This window comes from Balaenoptera musculus, chromosome 1 (genome assembly GCF_009873245.2).
Source record: "Balaenoptera musculus isolate JJ_BM4_2016_0621 chromosome 1, mBalMus1.pri.v3, whole genome shotgun sequence".
NCBI classification, from domain to species: domain Eukaryota; kingdom Metazoa; phylum Chordata; class Mammalia; order Artiodactyla; family Balaenopteridae; genus Balaenoptera; species Balaenoptera musculus.
In genome coordinates, this window is record NC_045785.1 from 170,014,725 (window position 1) to 170,041,370 (window position 26,646).

Consider the following 26,646-nt stretch of genomic DNA (forward strand, 5'->3'; position numbering starts at 1 on the left):
GCTTTTTCATCCTTTTCTTCCCCCACCCAAACCCTGAAAACCACAGATCTTTTTACTGTCTTCGTAGTTTTGCCTTTTCCAGAGTGTCATCCCAGTTGGATTCATACAGCATGTAGCCTTCTCAGTTTGACTTCTTTCACCTAGAAATATGCCATTTAAATTCCTCCATGTCTTTCATGGCTTGATAGCACATTTCTTTTAGTGCTGATAATAATCTATTGTCTGGATGTACCACATTTTACTTGTACATTCACCTACTGAAGAACTTTTGATTGTTTCGTACTTTTGACAGTTATGAATAAAGCTGCTTTAAACATCTGTTTACAGGTTTTTGAGTGGACATAAGTTTTCAACTCCTTTGGGCAAATACCCAGGAGTACAATTGCTGGATCATATGGTAAGAGTACGTTTAGTTTTGTAAGAAACTGCCAAACTGTTTTCCAAAGTGGCTGTACCATTTTGCATCCCCACCAGCAGTGAATGAGAGTTCCTGTTGCTCTACATTCTTAACATTATTTAGTGTTGTCAATGTTCTCGATTTTGGCCGTTCTAATGGGTGTATAGTTTAATTTGCATTTCCCTAATGACATATGATAAGGAAATTCTTTTCAGATGATTATTTGGCATCTGTATATTGTCTTCGGTGATGTATCTGTTAAGGTCTTTGACCCATTTTTTAATCAAGTTGTTTGTTTTCTTATTGTTGGGTTTTAAGAATTCTTTGTGTATTTTGAATGACAGTCCTTTATCAGATATGTATTTTGCGAGTATTTTCTCCAGTCTCTGGCTTATCTTTTCATTTTCTTAATAGTGTCTTTCACAGAGCAGAAATTTTTGATTTTAATGAAGTCAAGCTTATGAGTTATTTCTTTTTGGATCATGCTATTGGTGTCATATCTAAAAAGTCATCCCCAAACCCAAGGTTATCTAGATTTTCTCCTTTGCTATATTCTTGAAGTTTGTAGTTTTATATTTTAATTTAGGTTTGTGATCCATTTTGAGTTGATTTTTGTGAAGGGTGTGAGGTCTATGTTATGATTCATTTTTTTGCATGTGGATAGCCAGTTGTTCCAGCACCATTTGTTGAAAAGTGCCATTGATTTTTGAAAATTGATGTTGTATCATGTTACCCTGCTAAATTAACTTATTATGTCTTGTAGGTTTTTTTGGGGGAGGGAATTCTTTAGAAATTTGTACATACATGATCATGTAGTCCATGAACATCAACAATTTCACTTTCTTTCCATTTATATGCTTCTAATTTCTTGTTTTGAGGACTTGATAGAACCTCCAGTTAAATGCCAAATAGAAATACTGGGAACAGACATCCTTGCCTCATTTCTGATCGCAAAGGCAACCTTCAGCATTTCCCTACTAAGTATAATATTAGCTGTAGGTTTTATGTAGATGCCCTTCATGGGGTTAAGAAAGTTCCCCTCTATTTCTATTTTGTTTAGAGGTTTTTTTGTTTTTGTTTTTGTTTTAAAATCACAAGTAGGTATTGGATTTTGTCAAATGCTTTTTATGCTTCTATTGAGATGATCAGATAATTTTTGTCCTTTATTTTATTGATATGATATGTTAAATTAATTGATTTCCAGAGAATAAATCTTTAATTCCAGAGATAAATGCTAATTACTTGTAGTAACTAATTCTTTTAAATCTTTAGATATAGTTCTGGCTTGTAATATTTTTATTAAGATATTTTTATATGTCTGTTCATGGGGGATGTTGGTCTGTAGTTTTATGTTCTGTAATTATGTTTCTGTAGATTTGCTATCAGGGTAATACTGGCCTGATAAATAAAATGTTGGGAAATACTCATTCCTCCTCTGTTTTTTGAAAGAGTTCTGTTGGATTTGTATCATTTTTTTCCTTATATGTTTGAGGGAATTCACCAGTGAAACACCTGGACTTGGATTTTCTTTGTGGGATTTTAAATTACTAATTGTATTTCTTAGTATAGGTCAAGTTAGATTTTATATTTTTAGCCAGTTTTTATAATTTGTGTCTTTCTAAAAATTCTTAGTTTCCTGAGGTATGAAGCTTGGATAATTGATTTTAGATTTTTTCCCATTGTATACATTTTTATATATGCATTTCTTTTAATATATGCATTTAATATACTATACATTTCCCTCTAAACACTGCTTTTGCTGCATCATACAAATTTTGATAAATTTATTTTCATTTCATTTAGTTCAAAATACTTTAAAATTTCTCTTGAGACTTCTTTTTTGGTGCATGTGTTATTAGAAGCATGTTGTTTAATCTCCAAATATTTATGGATTTTTAACTTATTTTTCTGTTATTGATTTCCAGTTTAGTTCTATTTTAGGATGAGAATATACTTTCAATGATTTTTACACTTTAATATTTTTAAGGTGGATTTTAGGGCCCATTATGTGGTCCATCCTTGAATGTTTCATGTGAACTGAGAAGAATGTGTATTAGGTGGAATAGTCTATAAAAAAGTCAGTTAGATGAGTTGGTTCAGGTTTTTCAGGTCAGCTGTATCCTTACTGATTTTCTGGCTGCTGAATCTCTCAGTTACTGAAACGGTGGTGTAGAATTCTCCAATTTTAATAGGATTTATCTATTTTTTTGTTGCACTTCTATCATGTTTTGCTTCAAATATTTTGATGTTCTGTTTTTAGGTGCATTCTATTCTTGAGCTTTGGCCACTTTTTCATTCTGTAATGTTCCTTTTTTTTCCCTGATAATTTTTCCAGTTTTGAGGTCTGAAATGAATATAGCTACTCCAGCTTTCTTTTGGTTTGTTAGCATAGTATATTTTTCTCATCCCTTTATTCTTACCGTATCTTTTTCTTTTTATTTAAGTTGGGTTTCTTATAGATCACATATTGGTGGGTCTTGTTCTTTTATCCATTCCATCAGTTTCTGTCTCTTAATTATTGAATTTTGGCCATTCACATTTAAGGTAATGATTGATATACCTAGAAGTGGAAATGTGGGCCACATGTTAACTCTATGTTTAAACTTTTGAGGAACAGCCAGACTGTTTTCCAAAGTAGCTGTTTCATTTTCATTCTCACCAATATGTATAAAGGTTCCAATTTCTCCACATCCTCACCGACACTAATTATCTGTCTTTTTAATTATAACCATTGTAATGGTGTGAAGTGTTCTCTCACTGTGGTTTTGATTTGCATTTTCCTGATGACTAATTATGTCAAGCATCTTTTCATGTGCTTATTGGCTCTTTGGGTATGGTCTTTGGAGAAATATCTGTTCAAGTAGTTTTATCATTTTTAATGGGTTTTTTGTCTTTATTACTGAGCTGTAATTGTTTTTTATATGTTCTAAGTACAAGTCCTTTATCAGCTATATGATTTGCAAATGTTTTCTCCCATTCTGCAAGTTGTCTTTAAATTTTCTTGACGGTGTCATTTGAAGCACAGTAGTTTTTAATTTTGATGAAGTCCAATTTATCTGTTTTTTCATTTGTTGCTCATGCATTTATGTCATATCTATGAAACCACTACCAAATCCAAGGTTATGAAGATAAGCAAACCCTTATGTTTGCTGCTAAGAGTTTTATAGTTTTAGCTCTTACACTTAGGTCTTTGATCCATTTTGAATTAATTTCTATATATGGTGCTAGTTAAGGCTCCAGGTTCATTCTTTTAAATGTGGCTATCCAGTTGTCCCACCAGTAACTGTTTAAAAAAATATTCTTTCCTTGATAATTGGCAATCTTGTTGAAAATTGGTTTACCATACTCTGATGACTTTTAATCTATATTTTAGTGCTATTTTACTAGTGACTGCTCTAAGAATTAGACTATACATCTTTGTCTGCCACAGATTACTTCAGGTTTGTACAGACTTAATTCTAGTAAAATATAACAACTATGCTCTGATGTAGCTCCTTTTCCTTCCCCATTTTTGTGCTATGATTGTGTGTGCATGCATGTGTGTGTGTGCATGTGGGTATATATGTATGTTACACTAATATAATTATTGTTTTAAGCAATAGTAGGCTTTTAAAATGATTTGACAGAAGAAAGTGGAATATGAATACAGAACACACATACACTGTCTTTAATATTTATCCACATAATTTACCCACATATTTACCATTTCTGGTGTTTTCCCTACCTTCCCATGATTCAATTTACTCTCTTTATCATTTCCTTTTAGCCTGGTGGATTGCTTTGGTGTTTCTGTCTGTATCCATTATTTCTAGTTTTCATAGGGCTAGACTGCTAACAATGAATTCTCTTAGATTTTTTTTTTTAATTATTTGAGAATACCTTTATTTAACTTTTACTTTTGATGAGTAATTTTTTCTAGATATAGAGTTCTTGGTACCAACTATTCTTTTTTCTTTTGGGACTTTAAATATGTCATTCTATTACCTTCTGGCCCTCCTTTGTTTCTGTAAACCTTTAATTGTATTTCCCTTCAACTGGTTATGAGTTGTTTTTTCTCTACTGCTTTCAAGAGTTTTGTCTTTTTCTTTCACCAGTTTGACTACACTATGTCTAGGTCTGAATCTCTTTGTGTGTATCCTACTTGAATTCATTATGCTTTTTTGGAATTGGAGATAAGTGTTTTACATTGAATTTGCACAGTTTGAGCCAATATTTCTTCAAATGTTTTTTTCTCCTTTCTCTGTCTTTTTCTCTCCTTTGTGGTTCCCATTACACATATGTTGATGCACTGTACATATGGCATTTACTCACAGGTCTGAGGCTGTTTCACTTTTGTTAAATTTTCTTCTCTGTCTTTGGGTTTAGATAAATAATATTGTTGTATATTTAAGTTCCGTCTGTTGCTTTATATCAAGTTTACTGATTCTTCTTTCATTTCAAATCTGCCATTGAGCACTTTCTAGAGAAGTTTCCATTTTAGTTATTATACTGTTCAACTCTGGTTTTGGTGTTTTTATACATTCTCTATTGAAATTCCCTTTTTGTTGAAACACAATTATCATATTTTTCTTTAATTTTTAGAACACACTTATAATAGTTTCTTTGGCTTTCAGAGGTAGGCATTATCATCTTCTTACTATAAATAAGAAAAGGGTCAGAGCATCCGATTGAAATTTGACTGCAATCATACAATTACCAAAGTTCCCAAGCTGGGATGTAATCCGAAACTGATGGATGTAGTCACAATATTATACTTTCCTTCCTTAAAGAGAGTCTTATACAAAGCCATTCTTGGCAATTTTGATTAATGAGTGTATGACCATTTTCTCAGAATCCTACTTTCAGCACATAAAAGTGGGTTCAAGTTATCTCATGCCCAGGATTTCAAAATATTTATTCTTAGAGTGGTATTGAACTATCTAAACCTTCAGGTCTTTGAAAATTCTCATTTAAATGTCAAACAAGCACTATTCATTCACACTGTGAAGTCAGACAAGATTGTGGTTAGAGGTGGTCATAAAAAGTAATCAACTTTAAACATTTGAAAGAACCTATGTGTGTATATATGTGTATGATTGTGTTTGTTGTCAAGGAAATTTTTTTCACGTAATGCAAATCATTTTCTACATCCTTTGACATGGGACTGAAACATCTATCTCTCTTTCAATCATCCCAAAAGTATTTCGCCATCTTAGAAAATAGTTTGATGGTCAGTTTTGATTGCTCTAACTCTGAAATCTATTGTGTTCCTGAGAGCATGCAGAGTTTTAGATGTAATCACTAATATTCACTAAAAACATTAAATTGCTGTGGATTACAAGGCTCTTTGAGAGTGCTGTAGATGAGACAGTTTATGAATCTTTGAAGTTCCACTAAGAATAACAGGATTTAGAGTCCTAAATTAAAATTCACTGAAAGATCAAATGTACTGTCAGTATTCAACCAACCAAAGTGACCATAGCAAAATATGGCAAATTGTTGAATTCAAAGATATAAGGTGCTGTTTGGAAATAATTCTCTTTTCATGTGTCATTTTGAGATTGTTATTACTCACTGTCCTATATCTAAATAGGCATATGGACAGTTAGAATTTTAACATAACAATGAAAATCCCCTCCAAAAAAGGATAAATAAAAGGGGAAGAGTGAGAATGTATTGAGGTTGAATATTTTTCTTGAAAAATGTGACATCAATATTATCTACCATAGGTTTAGAGACATTGTCTTTAGAAAGCTTATGCATAAGATATGGAATTTTATATATTTCAAATTCAGTGCTCTTGATATACTTTCTTAAAATGCTATTGTTGGATTATATCATGTCTTTAAAATGGAGTATATCACTCATGAGTACTGATGAATTAGTAATAGCTCTTAGTTGAAAGTCTTTGCCTGGTGTGTTAGGATAACTTCACATTACTACTCCATACTCCTCACTCTGCTCTGTTCCCCAAGATTCTGTATGTTCTGTGTCAGCAGGCTCTCTTGCCCCCTGACTTTTGGTTGGCTTCAGCTACAAGTAGGAACCTTCTAGTCATCTGGAGGAGGGCTGGCAGAAAGGGAAGTCAGAACATTTAATCCCCAGCTCCCTGTCTCAGTATAAGAGTGGCCTTGAGCTGGCTCTGTCCTTCAATGAGTGGTCAGATGATGCTCTTCACACATCCCTTTCTGTCCCTGAGTGCTGTGCCCCTTCAAGCTAGGGATAATGTGTGAGAAAAAGTTAACATAGCAGGCCTGAATGCTTGTCTTTAGAAAGACCTGCTTACAAAGTTGGCCTTTGGCTGGCATCTGGGACTTGGATTTTGTGACGGCTCCCACCATCCTCAGAATTGTTAAGAAGGGCTCACTGTCCCTTAAATTTTGTACAGATTACATGGTTTATGCTTGTTAGGCTGCAACCCACAGGAAATACTGGCCTCCATTTCCCCAGTTTTGAGACCAAAGAAGGAGTCTGGAGTCCATGACAGAGACATGAATGATTTAATGGATGGGAGAGCTTACATGTCTGAAGCAAGGTCCTGGAGTGACACCCCACCATATGCAGGGGACAGCGGGCAGGACATGACTGTAGGCTTCACTGGGGGGTGGGAGGGATTGCCACTTATAGGGGGAATTACCTCTGGCTGGCTCTTCGCTTACCAAGGAAACCAGCAGTGGGCCACGCCCTTCACTGTCTCTGATAAGAGCAATCATTAGCTGGGACCTGGGGCAAGTATGTAGGAAGGTCAGTCCTGTGAGTAGGTTGTAGGTGAAGCAGGCACTGGTTGAGCAGGGGATGTACAGAGATCAAGAGAACAGCCCTCTTGAGTGGCCTGACCATACAATGCTTAACACCTGCTTTCTTTCTGGGAGTTTGGAATTTTGGTGTGAGCCAGGCAGAGGCTGCCTACATGAACAGCCCCCAGTATAAACACTGGGCACTGAGTTTCTAACGAACTTCTCTGGTTGGCAACATTTCACATGTGTTTTTATATGTTGCTAGGGGAATTAAGCCCATCCTCTGTGACTCGAAGCTTGTGCCTGGTTTCCCCCAGACTTTACCCATGTACGTTTTCCCTTTTTTGATTGTACTCTGTATCCTTTTGCTGTAATAAATCTTACCCATTAGTAGGACTATATGATGAGTGAATGAATTTCTAGTGAATCATTGAGCCTGGGATTGGTCTTGACCCATGACGTAAGTAGTAAAAGAGCTCTGCTATTACCATACCCCATAGTACTGCTCCATGTCTTTTGATTCCTTTACATTCTGCCCACCCTTTTGAAAATAGTTTATTAAGCTCTTTTTTTTTTTTTTTAATTAATTAATTAATTAATTTTTGGCTGTGTTGGGTCTTCGTTTCTGTGCGAGGGCTTTCTCTAGTTGTGGCAAGCGGAGGCCACTCTTCATCGCGGTGCGCGGGCCTCTCACTATCGCGGCCTCTCTTGTTGCGGAGCACAGACTCCAGACGCGCAGGCTCAGTAGTTGTGGCTTACGGGCCTAGTTGCTCCGTGGCATGTGGGGTCTTCCCAGACCAGGGCTCGAACCCGTGTCCCCTGCATTAGCAGGCAGATTCTCAACCACTGCGCCACCAGGGAAGCCCAAGCTCTTTATTAAATCACTTGAGTGTGCACTTTCTTTTCTTCTGAAACATTGACTATTGCCTAGTGACTGCAGATATTTCATATAATAATATTGATAATTGATTGATTCATGATCGATTCATGATTTAAAATTTTTTCTCAACAGAAAGATTAATGGTTTACAAAATAAGTTAACACAGCAAACTGTGCCTTTGTCATTTTATTCAATGAGAAAGTCCGATTAGATTATGCTTCTCTAAATGGATGAAGGGTTATGCATCTTAAACCAGCAGGGGGTAAATAAACTGGTGGTTGATTGCCCTTAAAATATAGTTAGACATTGTTTTTCTCCTTTACCTTTATATATTCTGGGGGAAAAAATGTAGACTGATCCTCCAAAATAGGGAGACTACGAAAAATATAGTGATAAGAAACAATGTGTTCATAGTATATATTTATACTATAAAAAATATCACTAAAATAGTGAGATGAATGCTCTTATGTGCCTGATGGAAGCAAACATATTATCTCTAACAATCACAGCATTTTTAATTTATTTTTTATTTTTTGTGCTATACAGCAGGTTCTTATTAGTTATCTATTTTGTATATATTAGTGTATATATGTCAATCCCAATCACCCAATTCATCCCCCCTGCCCTGCTTTCCCCCTTTGGTGTCCATATGTTTGTTCTCTACAACTGAATCACAGCACTTTTTAAATTGAAGTATAGTTGATTTACAATGTTTTGTTAGTATCAGGTGTACAGCAAAGTGCTTCAGTTATATACCTATATTTATATATATTCTTTTTCAGATTTTTTTCAATTATAGATTATTACAAGGTATTGGATATAGTTCCCTGCGCTAAACAGTAGGTCCTTGTTGTTTATCTATTTTATGTATAGTAGTGTGTATCTTTTAATCCCAAACTCCTAATTTATCCCTTCTCCCCCTTCCCCCCCCCACACCAATTTCCCCTTTGGTAACCATAAGTTTGTTTTCTATATTACAACCACAGCATTTTTAACAGGTGTTATAAACAATCATAGCAACTCTAACAGGTGCTTGGTGTTCACGTAGTACATTTAATTTGTTTCTTGCTAATATTTAGACTATTTAACATCCTTAGCATCCACAGCTATTTGTATCACCAGCTATTATTCTTCTTTTACACTATGCTCTGTGAAGCAAGATGAAGCATTGTGCTTAATGGAATGGAAAACTTCCTTTTAAAAAATCAAAAAATTACATGACTTATTTCAAGTTTCAACACAATTTATGTGTATCAACTTTTAAATTAATTAAGTAGAAAATAAATATTATGCATCCTTGGATAGTTTCTCAGAAAAATTCAAAGAAAGAGGTGGAGAGTTAGAGAAATACTGTATGTTTTCATTTATATGCGGAATCTAAAAAAAATGAACAAATAGAACAAAACAGAAACAGACTCACAGATACAGAGAACAAACTAATGGTTGCCAGAGGGGAGGTGGGGAATGGGTGAAATAGGCGAAGGGGATTAAGAAGTACAAACTTCCAGTTACAGATAAATAAGTCACGGGATGTAGTGTACAGCACAGGGAATATAGTTAATAATGCTGTAATAACCCTGTATGGTGCATTATCTATACAAGTATCAAATCACTATGTTATACACCTGAAATGAATATAATATTGTAAGTCAACTATACTTCAGTATAAAAGAAGTGCTTATGTAAACTTTTGTGGTTTTTTCCCCCAACCATATTTATGTCAGCTGCATTGACCTACAAATGTATTTTATGTTTATAGATAAAAAGCTTTGTTTTAGAGAACTCATGATGTATACCCTTTGTTTATTAATGTCTTGGTAAACCACATGTCTTCTTGATAAAGTAATCCTGAATCAAAAAGACCTCTTTGCTGGATATCTTACTTCAGTTTACTTGTGTCCTTATTGATTGCCTTTGCTGATACATGCTCTCTCCATTGTAATTTAGCTCCATCCCAGCAACCTCCACCCAGAGGAAAAGTTCAAAATTCTTCTGCTATCAGTCTTTCCTGGAGTCCACCTGATTCTCCAAATGCCCACTGGCTCACTTACAGTTTATTCAGGGATGGTTTTGAAATCTACACAATTGAAGATCAATACCCATACGGTGAGTTTCAAGGTTTGGTGATGGAAAGATATAATATTCTGAAAATATTCTGAAAATAGTTAAGTTCTTTGACATTGAGGAGACATGTTGTTGTCTAACATGGAGTGTTTCAGGAGAGAGAATTACAAATCTCACTAGTAATCAAAGAAACGCAGTGAAAATGAGATGCTTATTAGTTGATAAGACATGAATGCTTATCAAAGCCTCAAAGATGAAAAAAAATTACCCTTTCCAGGATTAATGAGGATATGGAGGAGCTAGAACTTACATAAACTGCTGGGCTATCTGTGAGGGTTCATTGGTATGACTTTTCATGTGGGATAACTTGTTAAAATATATGAGAAACCTTACCCTTTTGCAAATCATTTGACTCAGCAAACCTACTTTAGAAAATGTATCTCAAATGAATAGTCATAAAGGGACACCAAATCACAAAATATGTCCAAACCTGCACTATTTGTAATTGCAAAATATTGGAAAAAGTCAGACATTCAAAAAACTTTCAGTAAATTATGGTACATGACATAATAGAATCTGGTGCATTATTAAGTAAATTGTAGAATATGGTCACCTATAAAGTGCTATCTTAGTTTACTTATTAATGAATGGGAAATGTCCATGAAGTACTGTTTAAGGTAACTAAAAGATATTAAAATAATCTATGAATTATATTTTAACTTAAAATGTATAAAAATACTGGAAGACTTACAACAAACTGGCCTCTCATTTTTCTGAGTGTAAGGATTATAGAAAATTTATCAAATATTTCTATTATAAGGGGTTCACATTTTAAATTCTCAGATTGAAAAATGGACTTTTCAAAAAGGGAAATCAGAGTACTAACATTCAAGCAAATAGTATAATTTTATGCATACCTTGCCATTTCCACAGAGGTAAAACCCAGCAACATGGAACTAAATTGAGAGAAGAAGGATGTGAACAAACCATGAAGACTATCTTTGCACCTGTAACTATTATGAAGATTTTGAAGGAGCTTGTAGAAATCAAACTATTTAGACCCATTATCTTTAAAAAGATTTACTCAGATGTTTTAGATAATTTTTCCCTAAAGACAGAAGGAAAACTTGGAAATTTTCTTCCAGCTCTGTCTTCTCTGATGTTTGCTTTGGTCATGTTTAGCTACAAGCTAGTTTAAGAAACTAGTTTAAGAAACATTGGAACAGTGATTCCAATTCAGGTTTCCATGTTGTTCTCTTTGTTTAAGACCCAGTTTTCCAAATTCTAGTTTAACATGATAAATTAATTAGAAAAGTGTATAAAGCTATGTAAAAACACTGAAGTTCCATAATCTTCCTGAAAATGATTAGGAAGGTGCCTTGTTTTGACATATTGATTGGCGTTACAACTTTTGCATAGCATACAGTTTTATTCTGTATATATTATAGTAGGTTACATTTTGCACCCAGTTCTGTATGACTTATGTTATTACATTCAGTACTTTGTGTTAACTCTAAATGTCTCTTCAGTACTCCTAGTCTTCTTTGAAGTTAATGGAAACTCTGAACTTTATAATGCAGATTGCAAAGGGGAAGGAACATCTGTCTACATCTGCTGTGTTGGCAAAGCATCCTAAAAACCTGCTACTAGAATGTTTATTTTCTTCCAAATATCAGCATGATCCAGGTGTCCTGAAACTTAAGTTTTTGTGATAGAAGAAGAGAGAGTTATTAAAATATTGAAAGTGATTTTGAAGATGACACTATTACTGGTTGAATTATTTCTTAAGTTGTATATTAGGGTCACTCTATTTTCCATATAGGTTAATTCAATAGTAAAATTAAACCTCAATTATACCCTTCAACCCAGAGGCATGTTTTACGTAGTAACATACAGTGATCTATTTTATAGAACATTACATGTGAGTACAACACTCTGGCTCTTTTTCATGATTGCACTAATATAGAATCCAAATAACAGTTTCTTACATAATAAATGTGTGCTCGTTCACTAATCAGAAATTTATATAATCCTATTAAACAGGTATTATTTCTTAAATCCTTATTTTTCATTAAAAAAATGCCACTTCTGGCATTTCTTGACAATCACCATAATTAATGATATGCAAATTATCTGCATGATGGCATTTGAACAGTAAGAACAATTGGTTAATGCTGTCAGAATTTTGTATCATTCTAATAATACCCTCATGTTTATTAGTCTATTTCCAGTGTGTGGATAGCATGTGTAATATGAAGAGGAAACAGTACTTATATCCAGTCGGATGAACACAAATCTTTGGGTTAAATAAAGGCATTTGGAATTATAGGTGGAGAATCGTTGAACTTTTCAAAGAAAATTAATAGTGTGTCTTCCAAGCAAGTTTGACCATTTGGTTGAGACCATTATAGAATTCCTTGTTAGAATAAAACTTTTCCTAGCTGGCCTGATGCACTAAGGGATTCTCCAGGGCAGTAGTTTCCAACCTAAGATCATAACACACCGGTATTTTCATTTTTAGAGCTTGCAAATTATTTGTTCTTAGTAATACCTGCTAATAACGATGGAATAATTTTAAAGTTTATAAATAACTTTTTAAAAGGAAGTTGAGGTATAGTCAGTGGTTTCCCTAGGTAACATTTCACTCATTTTGCATCCTAATTAGTTTTCAAGAGTAGAAGAGAAAGGTGTAAGTTAGCACAGTGGGGATTGTACATAATCAGCACCTAATATTATCTCCCCTGCAGCCACGATTAGGGTTGCCAATAGGTATTTTATGTGTTATAGGGGTGAAGAGAACAGCTGTTGTAGGAAATAGCACACTTTTGATAGTATTGAAGTTTTAAGGGGTAGTCAGTAAATCATATTATTTTTTCCTACTTGAGTTTGAAGCTAAAGGGGAACTAGACATAAGGATTCCATCTATAAGATGGAAATGAAAAATAAAAATCATCATCATTATTAATAGAAGCCGGATTGGAGAATATACCTTTTCTCCTGCAGGAAGACAGATTAGAAAAGAAATCAGTGGGCTGAGGATGCTTTGCTTTTTTTTCCTCCCAAATTCACAATCAGTTAAATCTTTCCTCCTTTGGGTCACCATGAGTGGGGAGATAGTCCTTAAATGTTACTCCAGGGAAATACTTTCACAGGGACACTAGAGGAAGATTATTTCTACGTGTGACCATTGCTTACGTCACTAGGGACATTAACATAGTTTAAGATGAGAGTTTTAGACAACATTGTATCTTAGTGAACTCTGGGATTTCATTTCTACCTTTAATGTCATTATCATTTATTATTCCATACCACATCAAAGGATCAATGTAACAAGGGTAAGGTTGTTCAGTTACCTCTGAGAGAAATAAACCTAAAAAACCCAGAAAATATAAGCAGGGGATAAGAATGAAAACAGAATAGATGAAAATCAATGTTTTTTATTATAAGGCTCTTAATACTATTTCCTAGAAAAAAAAATATGTATATGAAGAATCATTCATTCATTCAGTTACACTTTGTTCACTGCTTACTGCAGACCAGGAACGGTACCAGCCACTAGAAATACAAGGATGGAAGGAACAGTTCTCATTATTGAAAAGAGATATAGATAAATATACCAAGATTACAAAGTAATATATTAAATATTGTACCAGAATAGACTTGAGTACTAAGAAATATTTTTAGAATATTTCTGAGTATCCTATAAGTGGAGGAGGGGTAAAAAGCCACCATGCCTGTGAGGGCAGAGACAGTGATTGAGAACCATTGAAAGTTCCACAAAAACAGGTGATGTGAGGTGAATTAACCAGATACCACAGTAGAGGAAGACTTACTCTCATGGAAGAACTTGTACAAGACAAGGCATGAAGGTGTGTGAGAAAATAAGGTTAATTCAGGCAACTTGCACAGTTCCATGAGGCTCTGGTGGGTGGTACTTTAGGGGGAATGCCACACACGGGGGCTGGGGTCAACCAATATTGTGACCCAGTGCATCTCTAAAGAGGAATTTCATGATGTTCTTGTACAATAATTTCTCTGAACACCTGATTTTGATTTGAATTTGTATAACTTTTTATTATAAAAGTGGTATATCCAATTAAGAAAATTTAAAGGAAAAAAAATTAAAGCATCACAATTCCAGCATTCTAGTGCAAAAACGAATTTCATTTTGGAAAATTTCTGGGAAAATATGTACTTCAGTTTATTTTGCATAATAATCAAGTCTATGCAGTATTACATTTCATATTTTTTCTCATGTTGCTGTATGGTCTTCATCACTATTGTTTTAAATAACTATATAATATTAGAATCCTATTAATGTAATATTAGACTAATATAACTCATTAAGAAATTCAACTTTAATTTACTTAAACATTTCCTATTATAAATAACACATCAGTCATTTTATATGCTTCCCAAGGAAATGTTTCCCAAGAATATGGCTAAAGATCATGGTCTCATAAAAGATTTTTTAGTGTATACTTGTACAAGTTATCAATTTGTTGCCTCTCCATTTCAAACCTTGGCTTCATTGCCTGCTTTGTGGTAATGGAGCTGGAACCTGTAAACATCTCCCGTTTACTAGCCGGTATGATGTTGCACTCTATCAGTAGAGGGTGTTGGAGGGATCCTGCAGGAGGTGGAGGTTTCTTTTCCTGGTTCTGGTGTACACCCCTCTCTGGAGATCACTCAACAAGTGATGTTCAGCCATACACGGTTGCCAAGCTACCCTTGGGCAGCTTTTCCCCAGGACCCCAAAGGGCAGCTTTCCCAAGCTCTGGCCCCATAAGAGTGAGTTCTACAAGATGCACCCCAGAAGACAGTGCATGGCAGTCCCAGTAAATTCTTCTGATGCCCAGGTGGCATCTTCCCCTAGTACCACAGACGGTGGCTTTCCAGTGAGTTCCATGGTGCAGCCTCTCATCATGGGCAGCTTTCCTTGGCACTCTGCCAGAAAGTTTTTTCTCTGTAAGTTCTGTGGTAGAGCACCTGAGGTGCTAGAGGCCAGGTTCCAAGGGAGTTCTGCCTTCATGGAACCTCAGCGAACTTCACCATCAAGTGGGCCACGGTTGCACCCTGTCCAACAAAGTCTGATCTCCTCCCAGGTCTTATCTCTTCCAGGTCTGTTCCTTCCCTAGGCGCTCTGCTTCAGCCCTGGGGGTAGTGACTTTTCCCTGTCTCTGTCTCTTCTCTTCCTGCATTCTTTAGAGGTTTCTGGTCCCCTAAGTAAGTAAAACCCTTTTGTAATCAATCATTCTTTGTATTCAGCTTTCCTTGTTCAGATTACTCTGTGCTTTCTGTGACCTGATTGGACTCTAGTCTGATATTCAACATATTTTCATGAAGAATTTGCAATGACATATGTAACAGAATATCAAAATAACCCTTCACTCAGATGGTCACTGTCTTAGTCTGTTTAGGCTGCTATAACAAAATACCACAGGCTGACTGGCTTCTAAACAACAGAAATTTATTTCTCAATGTTCTGGAGGCTAGAAGTCCAAGGTCAGGGTGCCAGCATGGTTGGGTTCTGATGACGGCCCTCTTCGGGGTTGCAGTCTGCCAACTTCTCGCTGTGTCCTCACGTGGTGAAAGGGATGAGGGATTTTTCTGGGGCCTCTTTTGCAAGGGTACTAATCCCATGTGTGGACTCTACCCTCATGATGTCATCATTTTTCAAAGTCCCCCCACCTCCTAATACCATCACCTTGGGCATTAGGTTTCTAGCATATGAATTTGGGGGAGGATACAACGTTCAATCTATAGAATTTACTCTTGTTCAGTCTTCAATTATTCCCTTTCCCCCACCATCGTGAATGCATTCGGGGGAAGGACAGTTTCCCCTGGCCCTTTGCTTCTGCAGGAACGTCAGAGGATGCTGGCTCATTTGAGAGGTAATGCTCTTGCCACGCTCATGGCATCAACGACCAATGCATAACGCTCGGGAACACGTGTTCATCCTCATCTTGTTTAGGTCTTCGTGAACACCCTGCTATCTCAGCCTCCCCTGGGCTCTTGCTATTGCTGGGAGCTCGCTGAGATTTGTTTTCCACGTTTGCCATCCAACCTTTGGCCCGCCCAAGTCTGGAGGGTCACCTTGTCCCAGTCATGGAAGGTCCCATAGCACACTTGCTGGATCTCAACACGGCATCCTCGTCACTCTGGAAACCATGCAATCCTGTGGATTAAAACTGTACGCTAGATGCTTCACTATTTTTCTTTAAGCACTTAAATATGCTGCATCTGCCTACTAATATAGGGCACCCGCTGCATGATGGGCCTCTCCTCACCCTTCCCCCGTACGTGGTCCCAGGAGGGAGTGGGTGGCGGCCGCACTGGCATTTGTATGTTTCACAATCCTGACTTACACTCTCTGTCCCTTTCCCTTAGAGAATGGAAAGTTCCAGGCATATGCCTGATCATGTCCACTCCCCGTCATTTTTTTTCTTTTACCTCCTTTTTCTACCTCCTTCTCTCTCTTCAAATCCTTCATGTCTAGTATTGTGTGAATTCTCCGTTGCTGATAACAAATTGTCTCTACAACATAGCAGCTTAAAGCAACAATAATCGTTTATAGTTTCACAGTTTCCATGGGTTGGAAATTCAGAAGAGGCTCTAGACAAGATGTTGGCTAGGTGACAGACCTGGCCTGTGGCAGTAGTTTGCCAACCCTTTGTCTAGTGTATCAGTGTCTAAAAAACAATCTGATTACTATAAGAAACCTAGTTATTTCTGTTTCAGAGAATTTGCAAGGACTCTCTTATACCTTCTATAAAAAGGACGCCGTATCATATAAAGAACAAAACAAAAGCTTAAGCTTCTAAATATGCATCATTCCAAAAGGCACTTTTCTTATATTTTACTGCACAATAAAAGTAACCAGTATTTGCTTCATCTCAATTTTTAAAAATATGAACCATACTTGTATTCAAAAGAGTGGATTGGTGTAGTTTAATGTAGTTATGTTATATAACAGAAAAATAATTAGAAATGTTTCCTTGCCAATTTGTGCAATGTAACTCTTTTCTTCTTTTTTTTTTAAACTTCAGATATTCAGTACTTCTTAGACACTGCGCTGTCGCCATATACCTCCTATTCCTATTACCTCGAGACCAGCAGCTTGCGTGGTTCAACAAGGAGTGCAGCTGTCACCTACAGGACAAAACCAGGGGCCCCAGAGGGAAGCCTGCACTTAAGTTATATCAGTCCTATTAGCTCAGACTCTGTGACACTTACCTGGGCTGTACCTTCAAATCGTTCTGGTCCTATCGAGAAATATATTTTGTCCTGTGCTCCTCTAGATGGCATCCAGCCCTGTGTTCCCTATGAAGGTCCTGAAACCACCGCTACCATCTGGAATCTGGTTCCATTCACCAAATACCGTTTTGCTGTACAGGCGTGTACTAGTGGGGGTTGTTTACACAGCACCCCTCTGACAGTGACCACGGCCCAGGCACCTCCCCGAAGGCTGGGTCCACCCGAGGTGCGGAAGATCAGTTCCACAGAGCTTCATGTAGAATGGGCTCCACCGACGGAACCAAATGGTAGGAATTCAAGGCCTAGATTTCCCATTCTTGGGTAAAACATGAAGGAGAATCTGGGTATTTGGAATTGTGCAATAAGATTCTGACAACCATTTTCATTTTTATAGCTGCATGATGTCGTAATTGGGAAACAATTTCTAAAGATATACTATTTGTCCTGGTTAGTAGAATAAGTATATTTCTTTAATCTAATAACAAATTCCACTCATTTAAATTGCCCCCTAGAAGGCTAATATTATCTTTGCTCTTAGTGACATCTGCCATAACACAAATGATGTTTCTAATTTGAAACTCACTTAGGAAATGCATTATATTTGACTGTGTCACAAGTTAGGGCACCCATAAGCAGTAAATTTTCTTTTAAGCAAGAAAAAGATATGAAATAGTACAAAAAATATGTATATAGGCTAGCTGACTCCATTAAGTTAATTTTGGGGCTTATATAATTGAACCCTTGGTTATACAGGCCAGCACACATTCATAGATTTTTAGTAATTTAATATCATGTACGTATTATAACAAAAGCTTTTTTCGTAGGATTTTTAAGTTACTTGATAAAACTAGGTGGAAATGAACTGTAATATTCTAATATTTATGTAAACAAGGCTTACATTAAGCAGATAATCAAATTAAAATCCCCAAATTTGAAACTATACAAATTGAAAGTACAGTGATCAAATTTCCAAAAAGAGACAGCCATTCTTAGTAGAAATTATGACCAATCATCCTGAAAAATATTGAATGTACCTATCATAAATTATAGTTATTTTGTGTTTCTACACTTTTGTGCTCAGTTTTCATTTTCCATGAATATGCTTTACAGTAATATTTCATGCATTCATGTAGCTATCAACTTCTAGTTTGTTTCTTTTTATAAGTACCTATCATGTAGATTACCAAGAAAATAGACAGGTAATTGAGTCAGAAGAACAAGGAAAGCCAGGACTCTTCACATAACCTAACATCACCCCACCCCTAAAATAGCCCATTTGTCTAATAAGTCCTCTTTGTTCACCGTTTCACTTTTCTAGGCATAATTATAAGATATGAACTATACATGAAAAGACTGAGATCTAATGGAGAAACCAGGTCAGCAGAAAGTCAAGTTTTTCAGAGCAGTGGCTGGCTCAGTCCTTACCCACTTGCAGAATCAGCCAATGAAAATGCATTAGAACCTCCCCAATCAACCACAGTCATCACTGGCTTGGAGCCGTACACCAAGTACAAGTTTAGAGTCTTAGCTGTGAACATGGCTGGGAGTGTGTCTTCTGCCTGGACCACAGGAAGAACGGGAGAATCAGGTGAAGACTAATGCTTTGAACTCTACTTTGGAAACTCCTGAATGAAAATATTGCCTCAAATTAAAGTCAACAGCACTAAATACATTCGAAAAGCAAGAGCTGTACATTTATATAAACCAAGGAAATATTGAATGCATAGATTGGTTTCATAGATAACTCAAGGTCACAAAGTTCTTGCAGTAAGTTCTAGGGAAAAAATAATGTTTTAGTTGTTACTTCAAGGGGCAAAAATGACTTAACTGTAGTTATAGTCTTTTGGAAGTGTTTGTCAAAAATAGCAATTGGTTTCCAGTCCTGAAGTGGGATGGCCATATGTCCCATCTTGCTCCAAATTCAGTACAATTTATGTTCAGTGAAAGAGAAAACTGTTACCAGTTTCACAAATCTGTTTATGTTTTTCTTTCTCTTTCCAAAACAAATAGTTTAGGTACCAAATTGTACCTTAAAATATAATCCCAGACATCAAAATCTGTAATTCACAAGTGTGTTTATAAGCAGTTGGCAATATGGTAAGGAAAGATGGTGAAAAGTTTTAATTTTCTTAAGATAGCTTTACTAAGGCAAATGAGATATTTTTAATCCTCCACCTCATTCTTTATATTATAAACACGTCAAATTTCATGAGCCCTTGACGAAAAAACTACACTTTTGTTATGCTTTGAATCTATAGATATCCAAAGAAACCCAAGTCATGATTTAAATTGGATCTGTTAGGACTGTGGAGGGTAAGGGTAGCTTCTAGTTTGATGTCCAAGGGAATCATTTCATGAATAAAATGTGCATTGTGCTTGAGCATCTCTTAATGACTCCCAGCCATCTTGTCCAAATAATAAGGCCATGATAGCACAAGTGATGAGCCATGGCATTCCGGAAGGGGAAAGTCAAGGTCAGAAATGAAAAGTAATGGATGAAACAGCAATACTGGACCCTCATAATCGTATGGGTCACTGGCTAATGAAAGTGAAATGAGGTCCTTTGATAATACACCTTTGGTTAGCACATTTAAAATCCATATTAAGATCTCAAGGATGGCAGGGGGAGAATGTATGTGTGTATGTCCCTGAACATTTCAATCCAGATTTATTGAAAACTTTTCGAATTTCTTCGGGGTTATTTAGAACATTTTCGATTTCCCTCTGTCTAAAGAGTAATATTCTCCCAGAAGCTCAGTGAATTACTTCTCTACATAAGAAGTCCAATATGTCACTATGCATTGTTCTAAACTTTGAGGACTGAGACATATTCTGTTTTTGTGGCTTCTCCTTTCAAAGACATCATAAGACCTATGGTTTCCTCCTCAGCTATCTACTAGTTACCTTTATGAACACAAGCAAATTCCTATTTTTTAATTTTGTAAATGGAAAATATCTTTGTTAGTAATGTGAAGGTGGAGAACATCCTTGCAGATATAAAAATAAGTGAGTAGCTTTTATACACACCAGCATCTTCTTTGATTTTTAAAAATTAGAATATTATGTAAGGAGTGAGGTGTTTCAGAAACTAGGATAAATGTGTGAATTCAGGTTGAAAATGTGTGAATACAGCATTCATTGTTTTGGCTGTTGTTATTGTTGTTGTTAACAGCGCCTATATTCATGACCCCTCCTTCAGTCTCCCCCCTCTCACCATACTCGCTCAATGTGTCCTGGGAGATGCCAGCAGATAATGTGACAAGAGGAAAAGTTGTGGGGTATAACGTCAGTATGGTTTCTGAACAATCACCTCAACAATCTAGTCCGGTGGTGTTTTCACAGGTATTGTTATTTTCAACTAACGACCTTTCAGAATTGAATTATGTCTTCATATTGACATTTTCTGTATTTGCAGAATGATGACAGAGTTTTCATTTATATTGGGTTGGCCAAAAAGTTTGCTCAGTTAATGAATACATTCAATAAATTTCTTGGTGAAAATGAAAAATATGTCTTATTTTTACTTAAAACCGAATGAAGTTTTTGGCCAACTCAATACAATCCTTAAAGGGGGCATTCATTTCTTAATATAATATTTATGTATACAAGGCTCTAAATACTTATATCACTCATTTTTTCCTAATATAAGGGTATACGGAAATAAAGTTGGTATAATTTTGTTTCATGAAATCTACTTTTTCCACTTAGCATATATCCTTAAATATCTTGCAAGAAGCTGACATTCAGTAGCTGTGTACTATCATATTATCTGGGTACACAATAATGATTCAACCAATCCACAATTGGTATGTCTATTGTATTAATTCTCTTGGAAATCTAAATGACATTGATAAGAACATCTTATATGTACATTTTGCAGACTTCTATTTCCTAAGAATAAATTCTGAGGGATGCAGTTTATCACAGCTTATAGCAAAGGTTGTGAACATGTTCAAGGTTTGGGATATGTAGTGACATATTTCCTTCTAGTGGGTTATATCCAGCCAGCAGTAATGAGAATAATGATCATAGGTAACGGTTACTGAGGCTTTACTGTGTACATAGACTAATTCATTTGATATGTATAATAATCCTGGAGGATGAGAGGCTCTTGTTACCCTCAAGTTTATGGTGTGACCAGTGTCCTTTCTATCAGCATAAGAGTGACCAATGACAGAGACTGGCTGACGTCAACTGGACAAGTCATTCTGCATACTTGGCTGTTTAGCATCTCTTCTGAGGAAGATGCTCTTTGGAGGACATTAACAGGACATGAAAAGATCTTCACACTTACTTGATGCCCTGTCCCATGGGCCTATCCACATTCTTCTTCCCTAAACATCCTAGTTCCTGATTTTCTAGTCTTTTTTCTTTTACGGCCATGTTCAATACAACCAAACCACAGCCATATAATTCAGGAACCCTTCCCTTTCCACACAGAATAAATGACCAGGTGCACTACCTAAAGTTTTGCCCACTGAAAGGATTTCTTTTTATTGCTGGGTTTTAGGACCATCCCTGAATGGAGATATAGAGCAGCCAGCACCCATTTTTGACTTCATTAACCACATACTAAGACAACCCATCTGCAAACCAAACTACATTTTTCTCCTCTCACAAGTCTTAAGGGTCCTCCAAGGAGTCATAGGTAGGAGCTGAGATCGAGCCAGCAGTGTCAGAATGGTGGATGACGTGGGTTTGGATTACCAGCTTGCACAGCATATTATGCGTTCTGGCTGTTACTTGTTTTATAATACTCTATTCCAAGAAACTAAGATAAGAAAAAAAAACCCCATAGTTTATACAATACATCCCAGAAATCAACTTGTTTTTATCCCGCTTTTTCCAATTACTTGCCATATCACACATCTCTGTGCTTCAGGTTTTATTCATGTGTAAAATGGGAAAACAATTTCTGCTTATCTATACAGTTTTTGTGGAGCTTAAAGAACTTGACAAATATTAGATATTGTTATGATTAGTGATTATTATTAATGGGATACGGCTACATTACATTTTATAAAATATTATTCAATGGGGCAGGAAAATATTTTTTTATATTGACAAAATTTATGTATATAAATCTTTTGTTTGTTTAAAAGTCTTTGTGGCTGAATTAAAAGAAGGATATAGATATGTCACTTTATTCTCTCTCTTACACCCTCTCCTGCAAATATTCATCTACCTAATCGTATATTCAAGAAAGTGAAATCACAAGTGGCAAAGTCAAAATTTTTTATGATCTCAACAATTAAATTTGTATCCACACTGACCTGAGCATGTCTTGTTATAATCTTGGTAAATAAATAGCCAAAATTTCTGGGGAAAGCCTACTGTAAAAATAACTGTTAAACGATCTTTACCTAAGAATGTAGTAGGAGACATATATAGAAGTGGTGCTATTATCATTGTAGTATTTTAAACTACAAAGTTCTTCTCACCTCTTTTAAGATTAATCCCACAAAAAACTTTCAATTAGATACATCCTTTAAGACTTGTTAAGATGAGTCTATGTACGTGATAAAGACACAGTTTATCTGAGTGATGATTTTACATGCCCCAAGCTCTAGGGTAAGTGTCTCTTAAAAATCATGTAATTTATAACAACTATATGTAGAGAAGAAGTAAAATTTCATCAAAATTAGTATTAGTTTACATTTTCTCTTTATTACATTTCATTTTGTGTTCTTTTAAAAAAATTTTTTAAATAGATCTTTATTGGAGTATAATTGCTTCACAATACTGTGTTCGTTTCTGTTGCACAACAAAGCGAATCAGCCATGTGCATACACATGTCCCCATATCCCCTCCCTCTTTTTTTTCTTTTTTTAACATTTTTTTTGGAGTATAATTGCTTTATGATGGTGTGTTAGTTTCTGCTTTATAACAAAGTGAATCAGTTATACATATACATATATCCCCATATCTCCTCCCTCTTGTGTCTGCCTCCCTCCCACCCTCCTTATCCCACCCTTCTAGCTGGTCACAAAGCACCGAGCTGATCTCCCTGTGCTATGCGACTGCTTCCCACTAGCTATCTATTTTACATTTGGTAGTGTATATATGTCCATATATACACTACCACTCTCTCACTTTGTCCCAGCTTACCCTTCCCCCTCCCCGTGTCTCCAAGTCCATTCTCTAGTAGGTCTGCGTCTTTATTCCCGTCTTGCCCCTAGGTTCTTCATGGCCATTTTTTTTTAGATTCCATATATATGTGTTAGCATACAGTATTTGTTTTTCTCTTTCTGACTTACTTCACTCTGTATGACAGACTCTAGGTCCATCCACCTCACTACAAATAACTCAATTTTGTTTCTTTTTATGGCTGAGTAATATTCCACTGTATATATGTGCCACATCTTCTTTATTCATTCACCTGTTGATGGACACTTAGGTTGCTTCCATGTCCTGGCTATTTTAAATAGAGCTGCAGTGAACATTGTGGTACATGACTCTTTTTGAATTATTGTTTTCTCAGGGTATATGCCCAGTAGTAGGATTGCTGGGTCGTATGGTAGTTCTATTTTTAGTTTTTTAAGGAACCTCCATACTGTTCTTCCATCCCTCTTGATGTGTTCTTGAGACAAAGAATAATTTGTTTAAAAATGGTTCAATTTTTTAAATTAAATGAGAAATACCTTAATGTATTTTATCTTAAAAACAATTTTATTTTCTAAAAAACTACATTAAATCCCATCAAGACTGTGCTAAATAAGATAAATCTTATAGCAATATTAAGTAAGATTTACTCATTTCAAAGTTTTATTTTTCTTAGAAAATTTTAAATCACATTGCACGAAAGAAAACAGTTTATATCTTCAAAACCTAAGTAGCCATTTTAAAATTGGAAAAAGGATTAATAATTTAGTGTTTGATGCTTTTCTGATTTCTAAATGTAATTGCAAGAAAATGGTACTAATGTTTTAAATTATTCCTGGATACTTTGAATCTCCAAAGTCACCTTTATTTCTGAAAAATGTTGTGTAAGCAACATAATTTATTTTCCAAACACACTGCTTTCTAGAACTACTCAGTTTATGAAATTTTAAAGTCAGTACCCAGGCACATATTCCAAATGAATTTTATTGTACTCCTAAAGGGAAAACAAAATCTAGAAATTGACTCCAAATGTTATTAATCTTTACCCGTAGTATTTATATTTATGGAAGATTATTTGATATGAATGTATATCAATATCCCTTAGAAAAATAGCTTTGTACTCATGCTTGCTGTCAGACTATCCATTTTAATGACTTTTTTTTCCTGAATATAATCACCAGTGGTCTTTGTATCTACAGACTAAGCAAATTTACATGGTTGCTTTTGATCAATTCTAGTTATAATGACAGGACAAGCTCTCAGTGTTTATTGTTTAATTACTTGTTTATGGACCATAGAGTCTCCTTTGCTCAAATCTGCTATTTTCATTTGAAAATGTGTGATAAAGACAGTATTTCAAAAAAAAAAATGTAACTGTTTGATCAATCTTCTTATGCTCAGTTGTGCAAGAAAGATAATTGAGAATTGACTTCATGTGGGTGCTCAGTAATCTTTCCTTTTTTTCCCTTTTTCTTCCTGTGGCTTTTTTTTTTTTTTTTTAAAGCAAATGATGGGATTGATTTAACGTAGTGACATCTTTCTGTACCAGCTCCATCAGCTAGCATGTGGGCATTACTGCACTGGGTTCATTTTGGCCAAGCCCCGTGGTTTTATTTGGACTTTTTCACGATAACAATGACAGTGTCACCATTCTTTATCTGTACCATCAGTGACACGAACTGCACCACCATGCTGCTTTATGAGGCAATAACTCGGTTTCCTCATTTATCCACTCAGGAACTGGATTATTACCTCATAAAGCAGTGTGATTGTACAATTATCAATTAAATCCTAGCTTGTTGAGGCCCTTCAAAAAGAATCCCTTTTCCTAATCGTGGTTGGCAAAAATTCCCTCTGTCAGAATTCCTAGAACTTTGCTTGTCAAGCTAATGTTTTTCACACTGATTATTATCTGACTTCTTTTTTTTTTTTTTTGCTTCACAGGTGTTGTACACTGCTAAATCCCAAGAACTGTCTTATATTGTAAAAGGACTACAACCTTATAGGATATACAACTTTACTATTTCTCTCTGCAATTCAGTTGGTTGTATAACCAGTGCTTCGCGAGCAGGACGGACTTTAGCAGCAGGTAAGCAAGTTCTAAAGGACATGAAAAATATATTGTGTATTTATAAACAAAACACCTACAAAGCTCAATACCTTCTCTAGTTTGGACTTAATATTTGTCTTTTCTGCTTTCTCCTTCTCCCTCACTAACCCTGATTGCTACTGACCATGACATAGTTGAACAGAAAAAGAGACTTAAGAGCCCTGAACATTCCTGAGTTGCAGCTGTGTCATCATAAGAAACATAATTAGATGCCGAGTGATTACAGGGCTCCCACCACCCTAAGTCCTAAAAGTGTCCCAACAATTGTTTGAAGTGTTTAGCAGGCTTCTTGTGAGGACTCAGAACACTGCTTCTCTCAGTCTTAACTTTTTTGTGTGGGATTGGGTCTATCCCCTCCTGCCCCACGGAGCTAACAGCAGACATCCAGAAATTACTGGGTTGCCCTGGTGTCATATTTTGCCTTTTTTGGATAAGCAGTAGTGTGCTTATTAATCTGTTTATTATGAATATGAAACTCCTAAGTACATAAAATTGAAATAACAACTTGTTATCAAGTATAATCTTACCAGGAAATAGTTTGTATAATTTTTTGCTTGCTTCGCTTATGACAAATTAGGTTCACACAAACTTGATTACATGTATTATTAACACCTATATAACCCAATTACTTACCATTTAGGATATTTTCAAATCAGTTTTTCTGTCAGCATCCAACAAGGCTTAGATTCCTGGTGCTCTTTATGGAAATGTCCAGATGTGAGGAAGTTAAGAGACTCCTAGGCGAATGACAGATAGCATGCCAACATGTTTAGCTATGAAAATACTCCTTAGACCTTCTTCCTTACTGTCTTCATATACAATTCCATAGTTTTTGTCTTGTTCTATTTTGTTTTCATTCTGGAAAAACTTGTTTGGCTCAAATTATCTTGTATCAATATACAACAAACTTCAAATATAACAAGTAATTTTGTTTCTTCAAATTGTCCACCAATGATGGGGACTTCCCTGGTGGTCCAGTGGTTAAGACTCTGTGCTCCCAATGCAAGGGGCATGGGTTCAATCCGTGGTTGGGGAACTAAGATCCCCACGTGCTGCATGGCAGGGCCAAAAAAAAAAAAAATTTTTTTTTTTTCAATAATGAGAATGACTCCAAAGTTCC

The 26,646-nt window shown here is 35.7% G+C and overlaps 1 protein-coding gene across 2 annotated transcripts in view; it reads left to right on the plus strand.

Moving 5' to 3' along the window:
• Nucleotides 1-26,646, plus strand: part of USH2A (usherin) — an 816,496-nt gene that overhangs the window by 196,710 nt on the left and 593,140 nt on the right. For both annotated transcript variants that reach the window (XM_036853226.1, XM_036853215.1), the window contains exons 15-19: nt 9,941-10,099; nt 17,107-17,601; nt 18,633-18,902; nt 20,487-20,656; nt 25,361-25,505. In XM_036853226.1, the coding sequence (XP_036709121.1) occupies nt 9,941-10,099; nt 17,107-17,601; nt 18,633-18,902; nt 20,487-20,656; nt 25,361-25,505 (1,239 nt within the window). The remainder of the gene's footprint in view (nt 1-9,940; nt 10,100-17,106; nt 17,602-18,632; nt 18,903-20,486; nt 20,657-25,360; nt 25,506-26,646) is intronic.